A 21,788-nucleotide genomic window follows, 5' to 3' on the forward strand; every position below is an offset into this window, starting at 1 on the left:
AAGATGTTTTAACGCCAGTAAGTTCACCACGCTGAACCAAGCCCAAACGGTAGCTCTGCCACCTTCTGGTTTTGGACACAGCATCAGGTTCAGAGCAAGTTGTAAAGCATTAGACAGCAGCAACTCGGTTGCTGCTAATTGTCCTTACCTACTACAAGCAAATCGTTCAGTTTGGGAATGGGTGCAAACAATCACAAAGTCAAACTAAAGCCTGTTGTCACCCCATCGTGAAGGCAGGCAGCTACTGCTAACTTAGGGTTAGCATAGGGACAGAGGAGCTGAGAGGGCTGTATTTCTGAAGGGTCTGTCAAGTTCTGTGTCAGTTAAAAACGCCTGTTGCATGGATTTCCGTGAAACTGCATCTCTTGCATTTGCTGGTAATGTCTGCACCTGGAAGATAACATCGCTGAGTGGCACTCACTCTCACAAAACAAGCTCTCCTTGTATAAACCATGAATGATGATATATAACAGTAGCTTAATCCCCCTGAAACAGTCATTGCCACAGTTAAACTGTTAGCCTATTAACTATCCTCAGTGCTGCCTTAGGGCTCTTAACTGCTGGCTAAAACTGATTTTCATAGGGATTATACTTACATAACGACCAGAGAGGGTCTAAATTAAGCTATGGAGTGTTTGTTACTAGGCAGACCAAAAAGTAACCATTTAAGTTCTCCACAATATACTTGGTCCCAATATTCAACACCCTATTTGTAATGCTCTCAGAGCACATATAAAGTCAGTAACTTTGCAAACAAGTATTTTCCATAAAAGTCATACAGAAATAAAACCACTTCCTAATTATTTCTTTTTTGAAGCTCCAAATGGATTTAAATAAAACAAGCAAAAAAAGTTGGTCTCTACTTAGCACCTCCCATTATATAAAGCACAACTAAAAATAGAAACTGAAGCCGTAATAGAAGATGAGCATTTAATATTCTTGCAGGGAACTGAATCCCTTCAGACTGCTGGCTCAGGAGACCAACATTACCTAATACTTCTTGAAACCCAGATTCATCATTTATGCTTTTTAATGAAAAATGAGACACATCCAACATTATTGGTTTTATTACAAAATGTAAATAAATTCAAAAATTCTAAATCTGAGTGTACAATTTAATTTAAAATTAAATCTAACTGACAGTTCTCTATGAGCTGGTGTCAGTTGTGGCTAAGGAAATAGATGATGAAGATGAAGAAGAACATGGAGAATAGTCATTACTTGTTATTGATGCTTTTTCTTCATATTTTGGAGGTGATTCAGAGGAGAGGTAAAGCATCGGTAAAATGTCTGAAGGTGAGCTGCTTCCAGAAATTGTATATATGGTTTCATAGTCTCTAACAGCAACTGTTCTTTCATCATCTGCAAGCTGTGCTCTATAAAACACAAAACTGCATATTAGCATAATTCATTTCTCTACAGCGAGTGAAATGCTACTTGACTTATATAAACATGTATGTAGGCACACACTCTCTCTAAAAATCCCTGAAGCAAGGAACTTGCATAAGCATTAGGATTTCATTCTGTGGGCTACATTATGACTCATAGGACAACTCTTTCTTCAGAGGGGAAGGGCAAACATGCTCCCTTCTAACCTTTCACATCACTAGTCACAGCCTGGCTTATGGGTATCAGCTGCTTCTGGCAGGGCTGTCTCACAATCTTATTAAATCTCTTGATCCTCAGCTCCTAATGTATCTTTCCTTCTGTAGTCGTATCACAGACACAGTCCCCCTCCCTTATGAAAGACAGTTACCAGACTTAGAATTGTATCTCAAAAATCACAATCCTTGGCCATTTGAGATCTTCCAGGAAAGGCAACTTGAAACTTTTATTAGGCTTTCCAGCAACCCACGACAGACATAAGGAGTAGCAGTCCTGCTCAGAACTAGAGAAACAGAAGCAACTGGGCATGACCAGAATGCTAAGTTCCAAATGACAGTCAAGGAGGGCAGCAAAGTATTCACTGCTCTCCTCTGACCATCATAACTGGATCCCAATCGGTTGCACCCGCATGGTTCCGGTACCCTGCTCATCTCGCCCTGGAGTTAGCTCTCAGCATACCGCTTCAGCTGCTTCCTAAGGGAAGGGAAGACCTCCTCATTTCTCACGACTCACTCTGAGAGCTGACTCTTGCTTTTGTGCATACATCTGTAATCCCACTAACATTCTGTGAGGAGCAGGAATACAGAGCATAGTTAATTCATTTTCAGTGCTGTTACTGGTGTGTGAGTGTGTGTGTTTAAAGGAGAGAGAGAATATACAAGAAAAATGCTGAAACACTATATAATAGATTGCAGGAAAAAACCCAACCACTTCTGGGATCAGACCATGACTCAGCTTCCTACAAGCTCTCTCATGCAGCACTGCCTCCACCACAGCACTTGTTGACAGAACATGGAGCAATGCACTTAAGAGCAAATTATATTTGCCTGTAACCATCCACATATAAAATGGGTATTCCCTTCCACCTTTGGGATCTTCAAGCATGGCATTACATTATGAGGAATGAGGCAACTGCTTCTCAACGAAAGGTCTTGGGAACCAATCTGCACTAGTCAAGATGCTGTGGCTGCTACCAAGTGCTGAGCCATGGGAGAGTATGATTGATTGAAATAGCCAGAGGTGGTATCAACTCACAGGGTCTCTGTGAGGACCCTGGGGAGCATGGATGGGCACAAAGCATGCGCACCCCCAGCCACAGAACACCAAAGCAGGAGGTCAGGGTTTCTGCATCCAAGTTTGAGGTGTTTTGTCCACTCTACTAGAAACTGCCCCAACAAGCTGGGCTACAGCTGCCTCTTTGTGTACATATGCTCACAAGACGGAGAAGTCCAGACAGACAATCAACAATGATTGAGTTGATGGGATCACACACACAAGTTTGGCGCACCAGAACTGGACGTTTGTGGGTTGAGGCAGCTGATCCAGCTGCAGGGGATTTTGTAGCAGAATGGATGAGGGAAAGAGGGGTCCTCTGGTATGTGTGCCTGCAGGGAAAGCCCACAAGAAGTCTGATGAACTAGCTTTTGTGTCGTTTTCCCACTGCCCTTTATTTCTTCTTTTTCAGTGCAGGATGCACTCACTGTATTCTTTAACTCCATTTGATAATCCACACATTTTACCAAGCACATGGGCAGGCAGCCCACATCTGAACTCAGGGCCTGAAATACAGGGTAGAAAGGAGCTGTGGCCCTCAGTTTTTTGCATCGTACTTTTACAGAGTGGTGGTACATGAATCGCTGTCTTTCAGCTGCTTGCAAGGCTACAGGAGAACATGCATATTCCTGTATTTCTTCCAGTCATCCACTCCAGCCTGGTCTTCTAATTGTGTTCAAACTGAAATGGTTTTTGAGGGTGCTCATGGACTGTATTTGAATTGGCTGTTGCAGAGCTACCAGAGGTCCAGGTTCACAGTCAGGGCAAGTAATTTCTCCACACACATCCATTTGCTTTGTATGTACATCTGGGATGTACATGCCAGAAGGGAATACAGCACATGCTGGAGTTGTAGCACAGACAGGCTCAGTGTGGTGCCTAACTCCAGGACTAGCAGCAGCTGGTATGAAACACCTTCCAGCTGTGGACACCTTCACCCAGCCTAGTTAGAACACAGAGACCTCATGTAAATTCCTTCTTTCAGCAGCAGGAGTTTATTTTCTCTCCTGCTTGCTCTGTGTATAGCTCTGAGAGCTGGTAGATTTCACTTACAATTTGAGAACAGGCAAATGCATTTATACTTAAAATAAAATATTTCTTCACACAATGATTTGTGCCAGGTCATAAGAGCCACTGCTCTCTGGAAAGCACTTTTTCTTTATCAGTCCTGACATCTTCCCATCCCTGCATCTGCCCTTGTCATCCTGAATTGGCAGGTGTTTAGGGCAAGGAATAATCAACAGATTCTCACAAGCTTTGTAGAAAAAGTACTTGGTCTGAAAATTTAAGTGCAAAAACAGCAGACTGCATGAATTATGTGTGTAGCTCAGGTTTATTAGACATTGCATCCTTCAGCACAGGTCATCAACCTTAAGCTGAACCTCAGTCAGTGGGAAGCAAACACTGAGCGTCTCCCTTCCCTAGGTGGTATATACATGATCGGTTTTTCTGTTTGGGAGCCAGTTCCTCTGTGCACTAGAGAGTGTTGCACTAGTAGCAAGTAAGAGTGAGTAGGGTTTTTGATAGAGGTGTTTATTTTATGTTAAAAAATAAAGATATTTTGACAGGAGGCAGAAGGACATTCTGGCTTGTGATAAAAGCAACAAAAGGAGGCATCTGCTGTGTCCAACAAACACGGGGAGAAAATGTTTGAAGGAGGGCACTAGGAAATGGAAGACAACATGAGTAGTTGTTGATGGTGACTGCCTACAGAACAGAATGCTTTGCAAGCTGGGGCTAAGCCTCAAGAATCCACCAGGTATACTTCAAATTATGACTAAAAACCCACAGACATGGCTGCTCACAGCATAGTAATAAGTACCACTGCGAACACAAGTATCTTCCTCCTGTGTCATGTAGGTCTTCGAGCAGGAAGAGGGTTCGTGCTTGCTTGCTTGCTTCAAAAGGAAGATTAGTACTTGAATTTTGAAGAAGTACACAGCATCAGGCACACAGCTGGTACAGCTGGTCATGAAACACACTGCCTCAAGAGAGCAGAGAAGTCTGGAGTATAGCAGAAAGCTATTAAAGCAATGGCACAACAAGTACTACAATGGAATACAGCCAGGCAGGCTGGGGCTTTTGTTGCAGTGATGGTGCTTAGGATGCTGCAGGTACAGTCTTGTAAAATAAAGTCATCCAATGAAAAAAATACCACACCACCTACTGACTCACAGATCAAAAACAAGCTGACATAGGATCTACCAGAAGATAAACCCAAGTCAATTCTGAATCATTACGGGCCTGAAAAGCATTTGGGGGCTCTAGGCATGTGGCATCTAGCTCTCCTGGCCAGACCTACTCTCGGCTCCTAGTATGGCCCTTGCAGTGGCAAGTTAGCAGCCCACTGGTGGTAACCCACAGGGGCTAAATAACCCTGCAAGTTCTTGTGGTGCAGACAACTCTGTCAGTTGGCAGCTCTTCCTCCCTGAGCTTGGTGGTGGCGGCATCTAGCAAATCAGCTGTACTCGTGTATGGAAAAGTGGCTGCATGTGTCATGTACAACATCCTGAGATGAAGCTGGCATTGCAACCTTCCCTTCAAGCTCTCTGAAGACTCCTGCAGTATCAAGGTATCCTTTTATCTTGACACAGCAACAAGACAAACCAGCATGGCAGGTCTCATTTCCTCACGGTGGAGAGATAAGGGTCACAGGGAGCACAGAACACACTAAAGTGGCATTCCCAGGGTCACAGGGCCTGTAGATAGTATCATGTAGGGCTTGCTGCACTGGTTCTACAGAGGCTTCCTAAAATCTGGCAGTGTGAATATTATGCCACTGGAGCATTGCTGTCAGAGGCACCTTCTCTTGGACAATCTGCGTAAGTGTTTAAATAAGGCTTTGTTTTCACTTCAGAAGTTTTCAGTCATAAACTGGTAAGAATTTAACCTTCATAAAGGACACACAGTGGCTTGTGATTTCCCTTTTATACTAGAATATTTTAATGCCATTTCAAGTAAGGTATGTGAGGTAAGTTGAGTGATGCACTAGAAAACTTTGCAGCACCTAGTAAAGTTAATTCACAATGATTATTTAAGAACATTGTCTCTGATACCTTAAGAAATAGTTCAGATTTCCCAAGACAGAGAAGAAAAGTCTTACCCATTACTGAAGATAGAGTGGTATGGTGGAGGACTTTCACTTGTAGGCAAGCCGCTTGACATAAGACAATGTGTCACAGTTGGTGACACAGGGTCAGCAAAATAAGGAGGCGGTGGAGGTGGGAATACCATTACAGTATCACCTAGGGAAAAAAAACCCCAGCGATTACTACCTCTGAAACATTAGGCACCACTGTTTATTCTAACTGTATCCCAGAATATTTTCTGTCTTTGGAATGACAGTATTTGTACTTGTCTGCCATTTAGGATAAAGTGCAATGATCCCACATACAGAACTCTTATATTCTGCGCTGTTAAGAATACACGGAGGTATGTTCAAAACCAAAAAATAAAACATGCAGCATATTGATAAACGGAAGATTTCATTTAGGAAATACAGCTAGGGCAGGGGAGTGTTCCATCTAGGGAAGAGACATAAACCTCTCGTTGCTGGCTGTCTTCAGAAACTGAAAGTGCAAAGCATACAGTTATTGTTGGCTCATTTTAAGGGTAGCCAAGTATTTAATTTTCCTCACATAGCCAAAACAGGACAGTTTAAGTTTCTCCACATCTACTGCAGTGTTATAACAAAAGTCATTAATGGTTCTGATGACTGATTGTGTGCCTTGACAGTTTCCCTACTAAATTACTTGTAGCTGAAGGCACACTATTAACATTAGTACCACAACACTACTGATATATAACTCACTATCATACTGTGCAGCATATATCTGCCAATTTCAACTTCGTTATTGCGGAGTTTCACACTTATTTTTTCTTTAAGCAGAAAGTTCCTGTTGGCCACTGAGCTTGCATAATTTATATAAATATTCACAGCTGGTTGGCACTTTTTTTCCTTTGTAATTTGTGTGCAGGGACAGGTCAGGGAGCATCAAGAGTGCTGAGTGAGGAAGGGGTGTTTTCTAGCTGAGTCACCACTGTTCCAGAACGTCACTATGCCAACCAGACCTCAGCCTTTCAGTTTTACTTTTCCTGATGGAAGTATAAAAGGAATCCACTGATTTTGCTTTCTTGCCTTTAAAGACAATCCAAATTCCTTTCTCTGACCCTGTGATTTATCCTGGTGGCTGGAAAGCTGACTTTAAATCCTTGCATTTTCTAAGGATTACCAGGCTACAGGTCTGTACATTGGTTTGACAGGCAGAACAAAAAAAGCTTTGCATAATGTATTCCAAGTCCAGTTAGTCAGATGATAGTCAAGCAACACTATGATTGACTCAAACCTTTCTGAGAGCTAGAAAGTTATCAGAATAATCTATGCATAAAATGTATTCATGGGGTATTAAAAGTAGCACTATATGCAGGGGAGCATTCCCTGCTAACTTACATTTATTCAAATAACTGTGCAATTAACAGAAACATTTTGTAATTACACCTCTGAGTGATGGAAGATGTGGCCATGATTAAAAAGAAATACAATACAATGCTTATGAGTCAGATTCTTCTGTTTAAGGGGTCAGAGCTCAGGACTAAAATAAATCTTAAATATAGTCACAGAAGTCATTAGACCTGTGATTTGCAGTGTCAGCTATACCCTTTGGGAAAGGAAGTGGGATTGGACCCATTTGTGTCAGATTACATGGCTTCTTTTGCACAGACCATGAGACCTTTCCTTTTTATGCCAAAGGAGAGGTTCTGTCTTTAATAGAAAGGTAACCCAGCTGACCATACAGAAAACTTAAGTGACAAAGCAACATTTTTCAGTTTTGGATAGTCTGACATGCCAGAACGGACACATTTAGAGCTCAAACAAGTAATATTCAGAGGCAAATCATGAGTGGGAAAAAACCCCTACTAACTCTTAAATGTAAAGTTCACACATTTTTTACCCACCTACTGTAACCTGAAAAGATTCAGGGCTCTGAGGATGTTCTTCACTTTCGCAGGATTCTTGGTTGAGATTTAAGGTTTGTTTCTTTTTAACATGAGCTATCACGAAGAAACACAACCCAGTGAGCACAATCAAAGGTCCCATGATTTGAAGTGACAGGAATCCACAGCCCTGGAGGTCCACATCAGAACTGCCGGTGTGGTTGAGCTGTATGGTGTGCCAACCGGGGCTGCAGCCAGGAACCCAAATGCCCAGGATGCTAATTAGCATACCACTAGTTAAAAACAGGAATCCAAATATGAGAAACTGGGCAAACTGACAGCTCCCTTGACAAAAAACAAGGCTGTACACCTGCTCATTTTGCAATTGTCTTTGTCTTATATACAACCTGGCCCTTGATCGTGCCAGTAAAACACAAACCAGTCCAGTTACAGCCAGCACAGGCCCAGCAGCCTTAAGGACCTCATTACAGTCACTGAAGGTTCCAGATGGGCATGACTGGAGAATAAAGACTGAAAGCAGGAATCCAGCACAAAGCAACACAGCTCCAAAAACAAAAAGGAAAAAAATAAGTTTCCCATGTTGTCCATTATTTCCTTCACCTCCTGATGCAGGAACAGCCACTGGATACATTACAAGAGAATCTCCTCAAGCAGATGAGTTGGGTTTTTTTGGATTTTTTTCCCCCCGTTACCATTAAGTGGCAGAAAACTACAGTAGATCTGTGAACATGAAAATACACGAATCAAAAGAAGAAAAAACAATCAGTGGAATTAGCTACATTATAGTATTTACTTCTGCATTTGCTACTCTCCTTGTATTGTACACTCGTGGTGTATTTTCTGTTTTGTATTACCTCCATTATGGATTTAAGGGCCTAACCAATTTTGCTGCCATTGAATGCTGATGAAACGACAGAATTTGCTTTACAGTTAGACTGGAAACAACTGTAAATGCTGTTTCACACCTAAATGATTTGTTTCTTCAGATAACAGTCTTACGATTAAGGGTACGTAATTTTCAAAGTCTGAATTTTAGAAACAAGGACAGGGTAGCTTTCCCCTTGAAAACAGAAAGCTATGGAAAATTTCTGTAGTGAATGGCAGGAAGTGACAGCTCTTGAGAGAAAGAACCTTACTGCAAATGAGTACTGCTGACTATTGGACTTATAACCAAGTAAATCTTCTAATACATACCTTTTCAAAGCATATAAATCTTGCTTCTCCTTCCACCGGCTATGAAGACTTTTCTGTTTCTCTCCTTAAATCAGTTTCCTGTCCTATACAGCTGCAAGAGCTAGTACACAGAAGATTTTGGGCTTCTCTCTTGAAAAGACAGAAAAAAAAAAAGGAAAAAAGCATACTAAGGACCATATACTTTAAGTCTCACAGATTCCACAGTTAGACTTGGTAAGCATACTGCTCCCACACTTCCTTTCAACTTCTTCTAATTCTGAATCCTGTCTATGCTCCAAGAAAGCTTTAAAAAGAAATACCAAAGGTGGCTCCCAGAATGCCCATAGGAGTCTAGATTCAGAAGTAAAACAAAAGAAAATAGTGCTGAGGCAAATAACAGTCCATATGGTAGTATGGATGAGAAATGCACTGGATGTGGACAAACTGTGGCAGCGAAAGCCTGACTGAAAGTTAGGACAGAGTGCCATTCAGTGAGCTGTAGGGGAAAAAAAAGTAATAAATTCTGCCATTACCCACAAGGAAGTTTGTGGGATCCTGACCTAAAGGACTCAAGACAGCCACCTGTACTCCATACCACAGTGACTAGCAACTACAGACATCTCTGCCCCAGTGGCTACCATCCACCAAAAGCCAACCTGAAACCTGCGGAATTTCAGACTATGGAAAATAACAAGTCTGAAGAGACCATGAGAAAGCTGTTCCCTACCAAGTGTAAGAGGTACTTCAGTGTACTCATCTTGCAGCATTTTAGCATGACCTTCTTCCCCTCACTAGTCGCCTCCCATGACAGGCAACTTCTGTGATTTGGATATATCTGGAAGGATATATAGGGACTGCAGGAGTCTGTCACAGATGCAAGTAGAGAATTGGTTTGGTCGCTGCTGTTTGTTAGTTAACCTTCAGCCTTTCCTCTACCAGCTTTCACTGCCCTGCCACTAATTCAGATGACTGTAAGCTAAAAGTCAGGTTATACTGCTTCCTCCTTACGTACGCCCCAACAGTTAATCCACAAGAAATACAAAGTATTATGTAATTTCTGGAAACAAACTGTTGAACATGTGTCAGCCACAACAAGCTTTGCATGACTCCCCTGTAACTGCAGTGCCCCACTGAGATAAAAACAAAACACATCCATAAAACCCACTAGTCACTCAAATACATAATTATCTGTCTGCAACGCAAGGCAATCTATTGAGTCACTTTACTTAGCCACTTGTAAGAGTAGGACCCAATTAAAGAATTGGCTGAGCAGACACACGAATGATGAAGTTATTAGATGTTTTACTGCTGAACATCAAACCAGACCCCCAGCAACAAGGGAGAAGGCAGAGAGCTGCATGCTGGTAAAAGGCACAATAAGCATAAGACTTGACGGGCAAGAGCAGCACCACTCAAAAAGATGGCCACTGCAGGAAGCAACAAAATCTCCCAGCTAGCCATCTCAAATATCAAAACTGAGGGACCTCCCTTAACGCACTCCATTACTATGGTCAGTTAATTTGTAAACTATGTCTGCTAAGTGTTTCTTCCCTGTTCTGAATTCAGTCTACCCCTTTACTAACACTGGTTTGAAAAACTGCTAAGGCGCCCTTGGTAGAAGAGTCATAGTCTGGAAAAAAAAAAAAGGTTACGAACAGCACTAAAGATAGGACAGTATGTCACAAAACCCCCATATATTAGACATTCTGGTAGACTTCAAACTGAAGACCTTTAGCCAAGTACACTTTCAATATTGTGTGAGCTCGAGTCAGTCTGAAGGCACTACCAAGCACAGAAAGTGGGATTAGGCTGATTACTCCTCCTTCCTCAATTTTACTGGTCTTTCCTAAATTAATAACATAGTTTCTCATAACTGCATATGCTCCTTCATATTGAAAAATTTCTGTTTTCATAATTCATCTGAGGTGGCTCAGATTTTCTGACCTACCAACAAAGGCCCAAAACTGAGTAAGGGTCACCCGAAATACAAAAAACCCCCAACCCCAGCAAAGCCCAGTTTCAAACACAACTGTCTTGAGGTATTTTTCTGCTAAGGCACATTAACTGTTATAACAGCAATACACTATAATTAGAAAGAACTCTGAATCCTTTCTTTGCCGTTCCCTCTAGGGAAGAAAATATGGACATAAGTACAAGTAAATGAGGACAAAAGGAAATAATGTGAAGGAAAAAATTTTCAAACAATTAGCCCTTAAGAAGAAAAAAACTAGAGATCTGTTCTTATTACTCCAACAGTGCCCGCTTCTCTTCCACCAATCTTGTCATGAGATTAAATTAAAACACACATTAGAAATGAAGCATGTGCATTTTTTCTTAATTCTTTCAGGCCACAGAAGAAGGAACATTCAGAACAGTCTGTTGTGGCTTTGAAGATGAAAGCCACAGATTTTATGCTGCAAAGTCTAAGGGAGGACTACTTTTCATTTACACTACCACTAAATTTTAATGGAAAGCCCAATGCAAGATTAAGCTTTATTTCTTGTGTTTCAAGAAAAAATATTTTAAGAAAGCAGCCAGCCTTATATTGAGCATGTGCTTGAAACAATTCCATTAGATCTGGTATCTCCTCTGGAATATTGATATAAGAGAATTTGCCTTTCATATTGACCCCAAGTCTGAGACCAGACATGGAAATACCAGGTCAGAAACTGCTTAGAACAAAATCCAGTGGTGCAGAGGCAGCTAAGTATGAGAGAAGAGGGAATTGGAAACATAGCTTGTAAAGGAAGTCTGGTTATGAGCTTAACTTAGATGATATAGTGCTTTACCCTTTTGTAAGTTTGGCCCATGCCAGGTATATAAAACAGGAAATAACATCACAATTCCTTGTCATTTTTCTGTGTAACACTTGTATTACAACTTTCATATTATGAACAACTCCAAGGGTTTTAAAATAAAAGTTTTAATGATGAAACTGAGACTTCTTGCTTTCTGCTTGAACCTTCAGAGAGTTCATATTGTCCAGTATTTCCACTGCAAACTGCAGGGCTATAAATCTACTCCCCCCTACTCATATGAAATTTGATAGCCTCATGCAACCATATGAATTCCGGAACTGAGCATTAAAAGAAAAAAGCACTGGAAGAACGAAACCACTGCTGTCCCTCTGTTTTATGCTTCCCAGAGTAGGCCCCATTCCTGTTCTTTCACTTGCAAAAGGACCCAAATGATTTCATGTAGAAGGACCAGGTCTGGTCTGTGTTATTATTTCAAGAACTACAATACCTTGCCAGTTGTAGTCCACAATGGAAACCCCCTTAGAAGTTACAAGCCACCCTTGTCAAGAGTTTTCCTTTTAGGTGTTTTCACCCATACTTCCAAGTTTTGAGCTGCTACTGGGAACCACCACCACCACCATTGTGTGATTATTTTTTTATTAAATTTTTGATTCCCCAGCACTGCCCCCTGCCCCCCCCCCCCCCCCCCCCCCAGGTTCACTTTAAACCATGACTCTTGACAGGACAAGCTACCTGGAAGGAAAAAGTCCTCACAACTTCATTCACTTTAACTTCCATGTCAAAACATAATGGCTCTCCACTTCCCCTCACTCCTTATATCCCATTTTCTCCTCCATTCACATCTGCCTCTGTACCTGTGCCATTTTTCCGGTCTTTATCATATCACAATTCCCCCCTGGATTGCACTCTTCACTTGACATTCAGCAGAAGCACCCAGCCATGAGCATAGCTGGTTAAATTAAACTAAATTGGAGCTTGCCACCTTCATTCTCACACGCTGCCCTCCCCACAGTGTTTTTAATCACTTATGTGAAGAGCTAAGGCGAAATGCTCAACAGGATGTACTTCTAAGTTTTCTACTTTCAAGCAACGTTAAGTCTACAAGCACTAACAAGTTTTGAGATGCCAAATACCCAACCTGACCTCTTGTGTATGCAGCCTCTAATTAGTGCCTGACAGTGCTCTCATCTCACTGAGCATAAACTCTGATATCCCAGGGAGAAGGACTTCCAAGATTTGGATGCTGCTGTGCAAGAAGATTCCTATGCAGGGAGCAGATGCCACAGAGGGAAACTCTGCCCATATCGGTTGAGAAAATGATTATGTTAGCTCACAGTATAAGAAGGGTAATGTTATGCTGTTGTTTACAACCACTGCAGGTGGGGCAGGAATCAATGTCTGGAGAAGTGCTGGAAAGCAGCTAGGGTAGGAGTTTCCAGAAACTGGGATGAATCCTGCCAGTCTCCAGGCACATGTGCACCAGGGATCCTCCTTAACACAAACCAGCAGAGTCAGGGATTCTGACCTGTGCCAGACAGAACTGTGCTCTGAAGAAGCTGCCAACTACTATCCCTGTGGGCTACAAGAGAAAAACAGCTAGAGTAAAAAGCTGGTCCACAAATGTTTCCCACTCACTTTGGCAGGGGGAAGAGTCCTGATGCCACAGTTGGATGCGAGGACACCAAAAGCGTGTCTGGACACAAAGAAAAGCTTGCAAAGCAAAGTCTGGTAACTCATTGGTTGGATGCCATGCAGGCAACTAAGACAGCATGTAGCTTCAACAACAGGCTGTGAAGGGTCCCACACATGTGGGTGAGACGCTTTGTACACAACACACTGGTGGTATAGAAGAGCCAGGACAAAGCAGCTCCTATTTTCTGTAGTACCTGCAGGGAGACTGGGGAAAAGGTAAACAGACACAGTTAAAGCCAGAGTTGACTTTCTTCAAAAAGCTAAATCAGGACAGAGCAACTTGAAGCCTGTCCCATGGGGCTGATGCACGTCAAAGCAGCAAAAGGCAAGTGGCAGAGAGACTTACACAAGTCTTTGAGACAGATATGACTCAAGATGATGTAGGACCCCAAAAGCTACCCAAAGCCTTCCTGTCCCAGTTTCTTGGGGTTGGTCTGGGGCATTAAACCACTGCTAACTCATGAGCAAGCAACTAAGCTCTGCTCCATGTGGAAAATGCAGCATCCCATGTCACACCCCTCCTCATGCACCAGCCTGTCAGGCACGCTCTCTTCTAAGACACTAAGCCTTCCCAGTCACCCTATGATCTTCACAGGATGGACTATGCCCCAAGCGCACATGCTGCAGGGAGACAGGGCAGCCTGTCCACCGGCTCCCGTGGGGGAGAGGGGCCCGGCCCGTGCGGCGCCAGCCCACCGCCCCAGCGAGAGAGAGCCTGCCCACCAGCGCCTGCTCTGAGGCACGCCACCAGCAGCAACCGGGGCGTTACACAGCAACGGAATGGTCTGTAGAGGCCCCTTCAGCCACATCCCATCCTCCACAGGGATGGCATAAAGGTCACTGCGGGGACGCAGCGTGGGGAGCGGTGGACTCTCCAGGGAGGAGATAAACTGGCTTTTCTAACCCCACAGCATTCGTGCCTTAGGTCAGTGCCACGCAGGGGCGCAGCCCTAGCCTCCGCCCTTGCGGGCAGCGACAGGGGCTGAGCCGACGCCAGCCGCTGGGACACACGGCACAAGCCCACCCGCCCGCCGCGGCCCCGCCACGGGGCGGCCGGAGGACGAGCCGCCCCCCCGGCAGCAGGCCTGCCCGCCCTCCCACCGCGCTCTGCCTCCTCGCACCCGCGCTTCCCTCACCGACCCCCGGAGGAGCGGCCGGCGCCGCCCGCTACTGCTGCGCCCGCGCGGCGGCTTTCCTCAGCCCACGGCGGGCGCTGCGCCGGCCTCGGCGCCGAGGGGCGGCGTCCCGCCATGGCGGCGGGCAGCGGGGCGGCCACCCCGCAGTGCGGCGCGACACGGCCCGGCCTCGGGACCCGGGCTGGCCGGGGGCGGGCGGAGCGCAGCAGGTGCGGCAATCGGTCGCCGGCGAAGGGCGCCTAGCGCCCGCCCCTTACCTGGCTGCGGCGCGAAGGACTGTGGTGGCGCGGCCGGCGCCGCTATTTAAGCACCTGCGCCAGGCGGCGCGCACCTGGGCGGCGGCGGCGCGAGGCAGGACTGAGCCGCGCCCAGCCGAGCCGCCCCGCCCCGGGGGGTCATGGGCGCGGCGATGGCTGCTGCGGCGCCGCCTCCCCCGGTGCCCGGCGCCCTGCCCGGCGGTGCCTCGGCCGCCTGGCGGCGCCCCTCCGCCGCCCCGCCGCGCTGGAGCCGGGGCGCTTCTCGCCCTCCCGCGGCCTCCGGGGCGGGGCCGGCCGCGGCGGGGACGGCTACGTTGTCTCTCGCCCGCAGGCCCGACCGGCCTCGGGGGGCCGTGCTGGCGGCCGGCTCCGCGTTGGAGCCGTGCCCGCTGCCCTGGCGGGTGAGGCGGAGGAGGCGGTGGGGGGCGACGCCATATTTGTCACCCTCCTCGAGGCGCTGAGGCAACTGACCGCCCCTGGGCGCTGAAGGCCAGGAGAGGGCCAGCCGGCTCCGCGGCGGGGTGGGTTTGCCGCCCGGCTGGGAGGTTGTCAGGCCGATGGGCTGGACTGGCAGGAACAGCCGGGCCATTGTAGGCGTCTCTGGAGGTGTGTGTACGTGGCCGAGGTCTAGTGTGCCCCTGAAATACCGGTGACTTCGAGGTGATGGGGGTGAGCAGCCCGCTCAGGGAGGCTGTGCCACGTCTTCTTATAGTCACTTTGGGCTTACCAGCGTGAGACAATTCGGCACAATTGGGAATTAAAGACGGGCCAAGCCTAGATGTGAGTGATTTCCTTGAGTGGTGAGCCAGTTCAGTCACTGGAAATGGGAGAAGATGCTTTTTCTCTTGCTTGCTAGGTGCTGGCAGTGTGGAGGAAGAAGCTGGCTTTGGTGGTGGAGATGAGAGAGCTGCGAAGTGCAGGAAGCAGCTGATGAGGAGCCGGGAAGGAAGGTCTGGATGTGCCATTCGGATGTGTGTGCAGCAGCGGTAGGACCTGACTGACAGTGGGACTAAAGCTGCCCCACTGGTTAGGCACAAAGCCAGTGAGGTGTGAGGGAAACAAGTTTATGTGAGTTGAGAGGAGCGGTAACAGGGGTGAAAGGTGGTGTGGTGCACAGGAAATAGATGGCAGAAGGGAAAGGAGTGGGTTAAAGTGTGGTTTGGTAAGACAATGATATTGGGGGGGAAGTGGGATATGTAGGTTTTTTGGGGGGATCCGGGTTTGAGTAGAGAACTAGGGAAGACTTGGAATTCAATGAAGAAACAAAAAGTGTATGAAAATACATATGGGGTGTAGGAAGGAGCTTGTGATTGGGGTAGAAGGCTTCAGGCTTTCCAGAGTTGTGGATTCCTGGATGTTAGTGACCCTTTGCTGTCTTGATTGTTTTATATCGCAGCTCAGCTATCACTAACTGGAAGGTGGGCTTCAGTTGTGAAACACTTGGATACTGTTGTGAAGAGTCACATGGTAAGGAGAGACTGGGAAGTAATGATTCCTGTATTCTGTGAAGAGTGAGGTGTTTCAGCAAAGAAAAAAAGCAGAGAATTAGAAAAAAAGCCTGAAGAGAACAAAAGTTGAGCATCATTACAAACACAAGCTGAAGTCAAGCAAAAAGTGAAAGAGCATCAAAATGTATAACCACACTACTTTGTGGAGTGTGACAACAGTGACACAAGAAGATTTAATTTTGTTTATATACCAGGTTTCTATTATCTGATTCTGTTTCTGTTGTTCTTTCAACGTAGGTCGTTAAAAATAATAATAAAAAAACCCCAACCAAACAAAATCCCCATTTTCCTTGATGCTCCTTTCTGTACGAAGTATTTTGTCAGGCTAAACTTTCTCCAGTTGTCTGATACCATGAAATGATTGGACCATTGCTGTGATATACATTCTCTCTCTTTTCCAGTTACCTAAATACTTTGTTTCTTTTTGTGGAAGTACTTTTTTTAAACAAAAAGTCAGTCATGAAAAAAGTTAACAAGCTTGTTGACTTGCGTCTACATGCAAATGATGTCTCTCCCCAAAGCTTGCAATCAGTTTTTCCCCTCCATCTACTACTTGGTTTTCTTGTAGTGTTGGGCTTCAAGATTTGACACCAATGATGAAAGAAGGGGTTTCAGGAATGTCATTCTTCAGGTTGTGAGATTCTGACTCAGCCTGGTATGAGTTTTCAGTGGATTAAGTGGATAATGGTTCCTGTCATATGACTGTAGTCATAAAACTAATCTTGAGCCATATCTTGTGACTTAAGATAAGAAGTATTTTTTAACTTTTTTTTTTTTACTTTTAACATAGTAACTGTTTAACTGTGAGCAATGCATATTTTAATTCCAGACCCTAAGTGGTAATATTTGGCAAAAATGGAGCTAAAGTGGTTTTTGCCATACAGGAGAGTACTGAGAGGGTTGTTTGTGTTAAGTCTGGACATAGTTGTATGACACTGTTTTTTGGACGTTTATGCTAAGAAAGAAAACAGCGTATTTTGAACTGGCATGGAGAGCAATCCTAGAGCTATGGAAAACCACAGTGCTTTGCACCTGGAGTATGACGAGGGACCCAGACCTACCAGAAAGTCAATGCTTTTGAGATTATTTCTGGAGTCACAGTAATGCTTGTGAAGACACTGACAAGAAGAGTACCATTTGGGATGATGTGCAGAGAAATACGGTTGTTGATACTTTATTGGTTGGGTATTAGTTGAAGCTGTTTTGATGGAAACCACTAATTACAGCAGTAGTCTGATGAAATATAAATGAAGTTGATTAACTTTGCATTCCTCTTTTTCTTTAAATTGTCAAACATGCTTATAAACAGCAAAGCCAACTACGTGGTTTGGATTGTTTGCCTAACGATGATGGTGTCTAGAAATGAGGGCAAAAGTGCAGTAGGACTAAATGCTGGTCACTTCTGCAATAAAACTCCACTGTGTGGAAGAGGTGTTAATCTGTTATGGGCAATATGAAACTGGTCAATAGAATCACAGATGTTAGAGTAATATTTCTGTTTTGAGATTAGACATGCAAAATACTGGATGTCCCTGAGATTGTGCTTCAGTTCAAAACACTGAATATGATCTGCAGAACTTGTTCACATGTTTGAAAACACAGTGAGAGAATCCAGATGTGCTAAACTGTCCTGATGAGAGTGTAACCACTAGAGAAATAGCTAGTGTTTATAATTCACAGCACACTTGCAAGATTTTCCAGTCTATTTTTCTGAAATTGTACAAGATCCCTGAGTCAAGGCTGGTGCTACTTGTTTTGTTTCAGTGAGAGCTGACCTTTAGTTAGTATACTTTGAAGCAAGAGCTGCTGAAGAATGCATGGAGGTAACACATTGAAGATTTTACTTTATAAATTGCAACTTGCTTGCTGTGATGGTGTGGACAAAATGAGATGATGGTGCAGAAGTCAAGAGTGACCCAATTCTCCAACTTCCATTAAGTTATGTATGACCAGTTCACAGCAAGTGTGCATAGAAACTGCAAGGCTCAGTTGGGTAGCTAAGAACTGTGTGTTTTGGTTAATTTAAGTTCTGGTAGACTCAAAAGAGCTGTATTTAGAAATAAGAGGATATAAAAATGTTTGTTTTATTAGAATTGTCAATTCATAGGCCCAGAAATGACAAAAGCATTGCTGCCAACTTTCAGTAAGCTTTTGAACCAAATTTAATTAACCCTGAAATAGTTGTTCCTTGCAGTTTGGCAGATAGCTACAAAAGAACCACAGAAAAGAGTATCACGCTGGCTGTGCTGGAAGGGAGGGTGAACGTTGACAACCTCCCCGCCCCCAAACCAGTAGCCCCCTGGGTCTGTGGGGTGTACTCATGCAGTGTACCCTAGTGACCTGTGAAGGTCCCTCCTCTAGGAGGAACTGAGAAAACCCCAATAGCAAAACCAAGATCACTGCTCTCTTCAGGGCCTGGGCATGCCAGGAGTGTTCATGACTTGGCTGGCAGTGACTGCCTCCTCTTCATAAACCTTCTTCCCCACCTGCCCCACCTTCCTTCTAGAAACTGTGTGAATGCAACAGACTCCTTCAGTATTTCTGTTAGTAGATCATAGAATCACAGAATGTTTTGTGTTGAAATGGACCTTTAAAGCTCATCTAGTCCAACTGCCCTGCAATGAGCAGGAACATCTTCAGCTAGAGCAGGTCGCTTAGAGCCCTGTCCAGCCTGACCCTGAATGTTTCCAGGGATCGGGTGGGGCACCTACCACCTCTCTAGGCAACCTGTGCCAGTGTTTCAACACACTCATTGTAAAATATGTCTTTATTATACATATCCTGAATCTACCCTCTTTCTGGTTTAAAGTCATTACCCCTTGTCCTATCACTACAGGCCCTACTAAAAAGTCTGTCCCTATCTTTCTTATAAGCTCCCTCTAAGTACTGAGAGGAAACTGAGATGTTTAGAGAGAAGTGATTAATGATTCAATTTATGATTCATTATTAATGATTCAAAATTAACGATTCAAAGAGATCATGCATTAACCCTAATAAAAATCAAATAGCTTTGTTTTGGCCAGGAGAGTTAGAACCGTATCTCACATCTGTATCTTAATTTGTTGGGTTTGCTTATCGTGCGTGCATTTGATTTTTAAGAGGAAGGTGGGACAGATACCTCAGGTGGTGGCGCTGGTAACCCTTAACCTGTTGCACTGCACTGTGATGGCACCGGGATCAGGAAATGGAGGTGGGCCCTGTGAGTGCTCCTACATGCTGCACCCACCAGCGCAGGGGCTGGTGGCAGACACCCCTTCCATGGCTGAAAGCTGTGCTGCCTCTTGTGGTCAGGAGTTGAAGCCTGGAGAAGGGCAGCTTGAGTGTGCTGGGGAAGGAAGCAAAGAAGGATGCAAAGCAGGATGCAAAGCTCCTCCATTTCTTCTCATCCGGGCCACATGGAGACCCCATCTGGACTTGAGGAAATCTTTCCCTGTGTAAGCTGCAAGCTTCTAAAGCAGTCTGAAAAAAGCTGTGATTTTCTGTTTAGGCGTTTATCATCAGTGCCCTTATTTAAAAGGAACACATACACTTAACCAGGAGAAAATGCACATTGATGGTGTGTCATTGATTGAGTTCAATTAACTTTTAAATGTAGATGAGTAAGTGGCTCCTGGCCAGGAGAAAGGACATGCTACAGTGAGGCCTTTCCAGGAGAAACCCCTCACTACAAGGAAGACATTGAGGTGCTGCCCAGAGAAGGGCAATGGGGCTGGTGAAGGGTCTGGAGCACAAGGCTTGTGAGGAGCAGCTGAGGGAACTGGGGTTGTTTAGCCTGGAGAGGAGAAGGCTCAGGGGGGACCTTATTGCTCTCTACAGCTGCCTGAAAGGAGGTTATAGTGAGGTGTCAATCTCTTCTCCCAAGTGACAAGTGATAGGACACGAGAAAAACAGTCTTAAGTTGCTCCAGGGGAGGTTTAGATTGAATGTTAGGAAGACTTTCTTCACTGAAAGGGTGGTCAAGCATTGAAAGAGGCTGCCCGGGGTGGAATCACCATCCCTGGAGGTATTTAAAAAACTGATAGAAGTGACGCTTAGGGACATGGTTTAGTGGTGGACTTGGCAGTGCTAGGGTAGGGGTTGGACTTGATGATCTTAAAGGCCTTTTTTAACCTAAAGAGTTCTATGATTCTATGACTCGGAAGGCTGAGTGTTCATTTCTAGGCTACAAGGTCTGACTGCTTACTTTCTGTGACCTGGGAGTACTGTATTTCGATTTGCCAGAGGTCTGCATCCACGTGTTTTTGTCTCCCATCCTATTATATTTTCCAGAGTTGTAGGTGCTGGTTTTGCCCTTGCCCAAATTACAGCAGAGTTTGAGTAGAGGAGAAACCTTGAACTTCTCAAGACTGAGGGTAGGTCCCAGTTGTGAGATTATTTGCAGGAGAGGATCTGTTTGGAAGTATACAATGAGTTCTGCCATTTAGAGGTGTGCACTGTCCCAAGTGCTTGAGTTGAGTGGCCAAAATGTACTGGTTTACCTCTGTCTTAGTGAAAAGATGAATGTTTATATGAGAAAGATGGTAACCCTGTATCACCAGTGTGTGATACCAGAGCTAAGGATGCTATACTTAGCCCTTATGGATTGACACGTGTTGAATGGGAAATAAAATTTCTTAAGGTTATAGAGCAGAACCTTACCAGGTTGTGTGCCAAATGTTATTGGCTTGATAAATATTTTAAGCATTCCTTTAATTAATCTTCTGTGGTTAATATTAACCACAATTACCTCCTGAGTACAGTTTTGGAAAATACTTTTTAAATTCAGATGTGCAAGTGGTGGTGCATAGCTGCTCATTTTGTACTTTGTGTCTTCTCCTGTCAGTAAGAGCATTGAAATTATTATTAACCTTTTGACTAGATAAATTTATCTCTGTAACATATACCTGTAGAGCTTTTTGGCTGGAAAACCATTTGCAAAGGTAAAATTTTGTGTTGTAGTATGAACAGTACTGAACTTACTGTTTATAATGTATTGAAGGCTTTTCACGCATCTGACTCATTTCTTAGCTAAGACTAAATAATCGTCTGTCATCTGATACAAAAAATTAGAGCATTTAATTTGATGTTGTGACACTGCAACTTGAGGAAGGACAAACTTCCTGGAATATGAAAATTTTTTCCCGGGGGAGGGGAATAACAAGTCTTAATGAACTGTGATTATTTTAGCAGTCTTATTTGGATTTTTTCTTAATACTTCTAATGAAATCTAATTTATTTTAAGGCAGAAATTACTAGGCTATTAGATCATCAGCTTTAACTACTTTCACCATAGCAGCCTGTACATTTTCCATCTAGATTCTATTTCAGGGTCTAATCAGTTCTTACACTTTCTAAGTAACTTTTATGTTCTGAGCTTCCAAGGTGATATTTAGCTTTGTTTTGATAGTTTCACTCATATAGGGGAAAGTCCTCTTTGAATTTGGTTTCATTTCTCTCAAAGACTGGGGCTTGGATATATTTGAAAACATAAACGTGGCTAACCAGTGAACTGTGGCTGGGCAGGATAACCAGGTTGTTGTTGCTGTTGAAGCTGCATCTCCCTTCCCTCTCCCTGTGCTGAAGCAGGTGCCGTTTAGGTGCCTAGTGATTGTAACAGCCAGGTAATTCAAAGAAAGATTTAGGTCCTGCCAGACATACAGCATGCAAGTG

The 21,788-nt window shown here is 44.3% G+C and overlaps 1 protein-coding gene and 1 long non-coding RNA gene across 6 annotated transcripts; one reads left to right on the forward strand and one right to left on the reverse strand.

Moving 5' to 3' along the window:
* Positions 1-1,051: 1,051 nt before the first annotated feature.
* On the reverse strand, positions 1,052-14,749 carry TMEM171 (transmembrane protein 171). 4 transcript variants are annotated; one of them, XM_055698532.1, is made up of 6 exons: positions 14,632-14,743; positions 13,182-13,443; positions 8,809-8,933; positions 7,615-8,334; positions 5,762-5,903; positions 1,052-1,376 (listed from the first exon to the last, which is right to left on the reverse strand). In XM_055698532.1, the coding sequence occupies exons 4-6, from the start codon at positions 8,243-8,245 to the stop codon at positions 1,148-1,150; spliced, it is 1,002 nt and encodes a 333-aa protein (XP_055554507.1). In that variant the 5' UTR covers positions 8,246-8,334; positions 8,809-8,933; positions 13,182-13,443; positions 14,632-14,743; the 3' UTR covers positions 1,052-1,147. The 4 variants fall into 4 exon arrangements, with proteins under 4 accessions (XP_055554507.1, XP_055554506.1, XP_055554508.1 ...); XM_055698531.1 differs by having other exon boundaries at positions 8,809-8,937; XM_055698533.1 differs by lacking the exon at positions 13,182-13,443 and having other exon boundaries at positions 14,632-14,749.
* On the forward strand, positions 14,401-17,346 carry LOC129734685 (uncharacterized). Of its 2 annotated transcripts, none has more exons than XR_008730162.1 (3): positions 14,401-14,583; positions 15,488-15,581; positions 16,028-17,346. It is a non-coding gene; the product is annotated as an uncharacterized LOC129734685 (long non-coding RNA). The 2 variants fall into 2 exon arrangements; XR_008730163.1 differs by lacking the exon at positions 14,401-14,583 and adding an exon at positions 14,905-15,237.
* The last annotated feature ends 4,442 nt before the right edge of the window (positions 17,347-21,788 follow it).

The sequence above is a fragment of the Falco cherrug genome, chromosome Z, assembly GCF_023634085.1.
Source record: "Falco cherrug isolate bFalChe1 chromosome Z, bFalChe1.pri, whole genome shotgun sequence".
Classification (NCBI taxonomy): Eukaryota; Metazoa; Chordata; class Aves; order Falconiformes; family Falconidae; genus Falco; species Falco cherrug.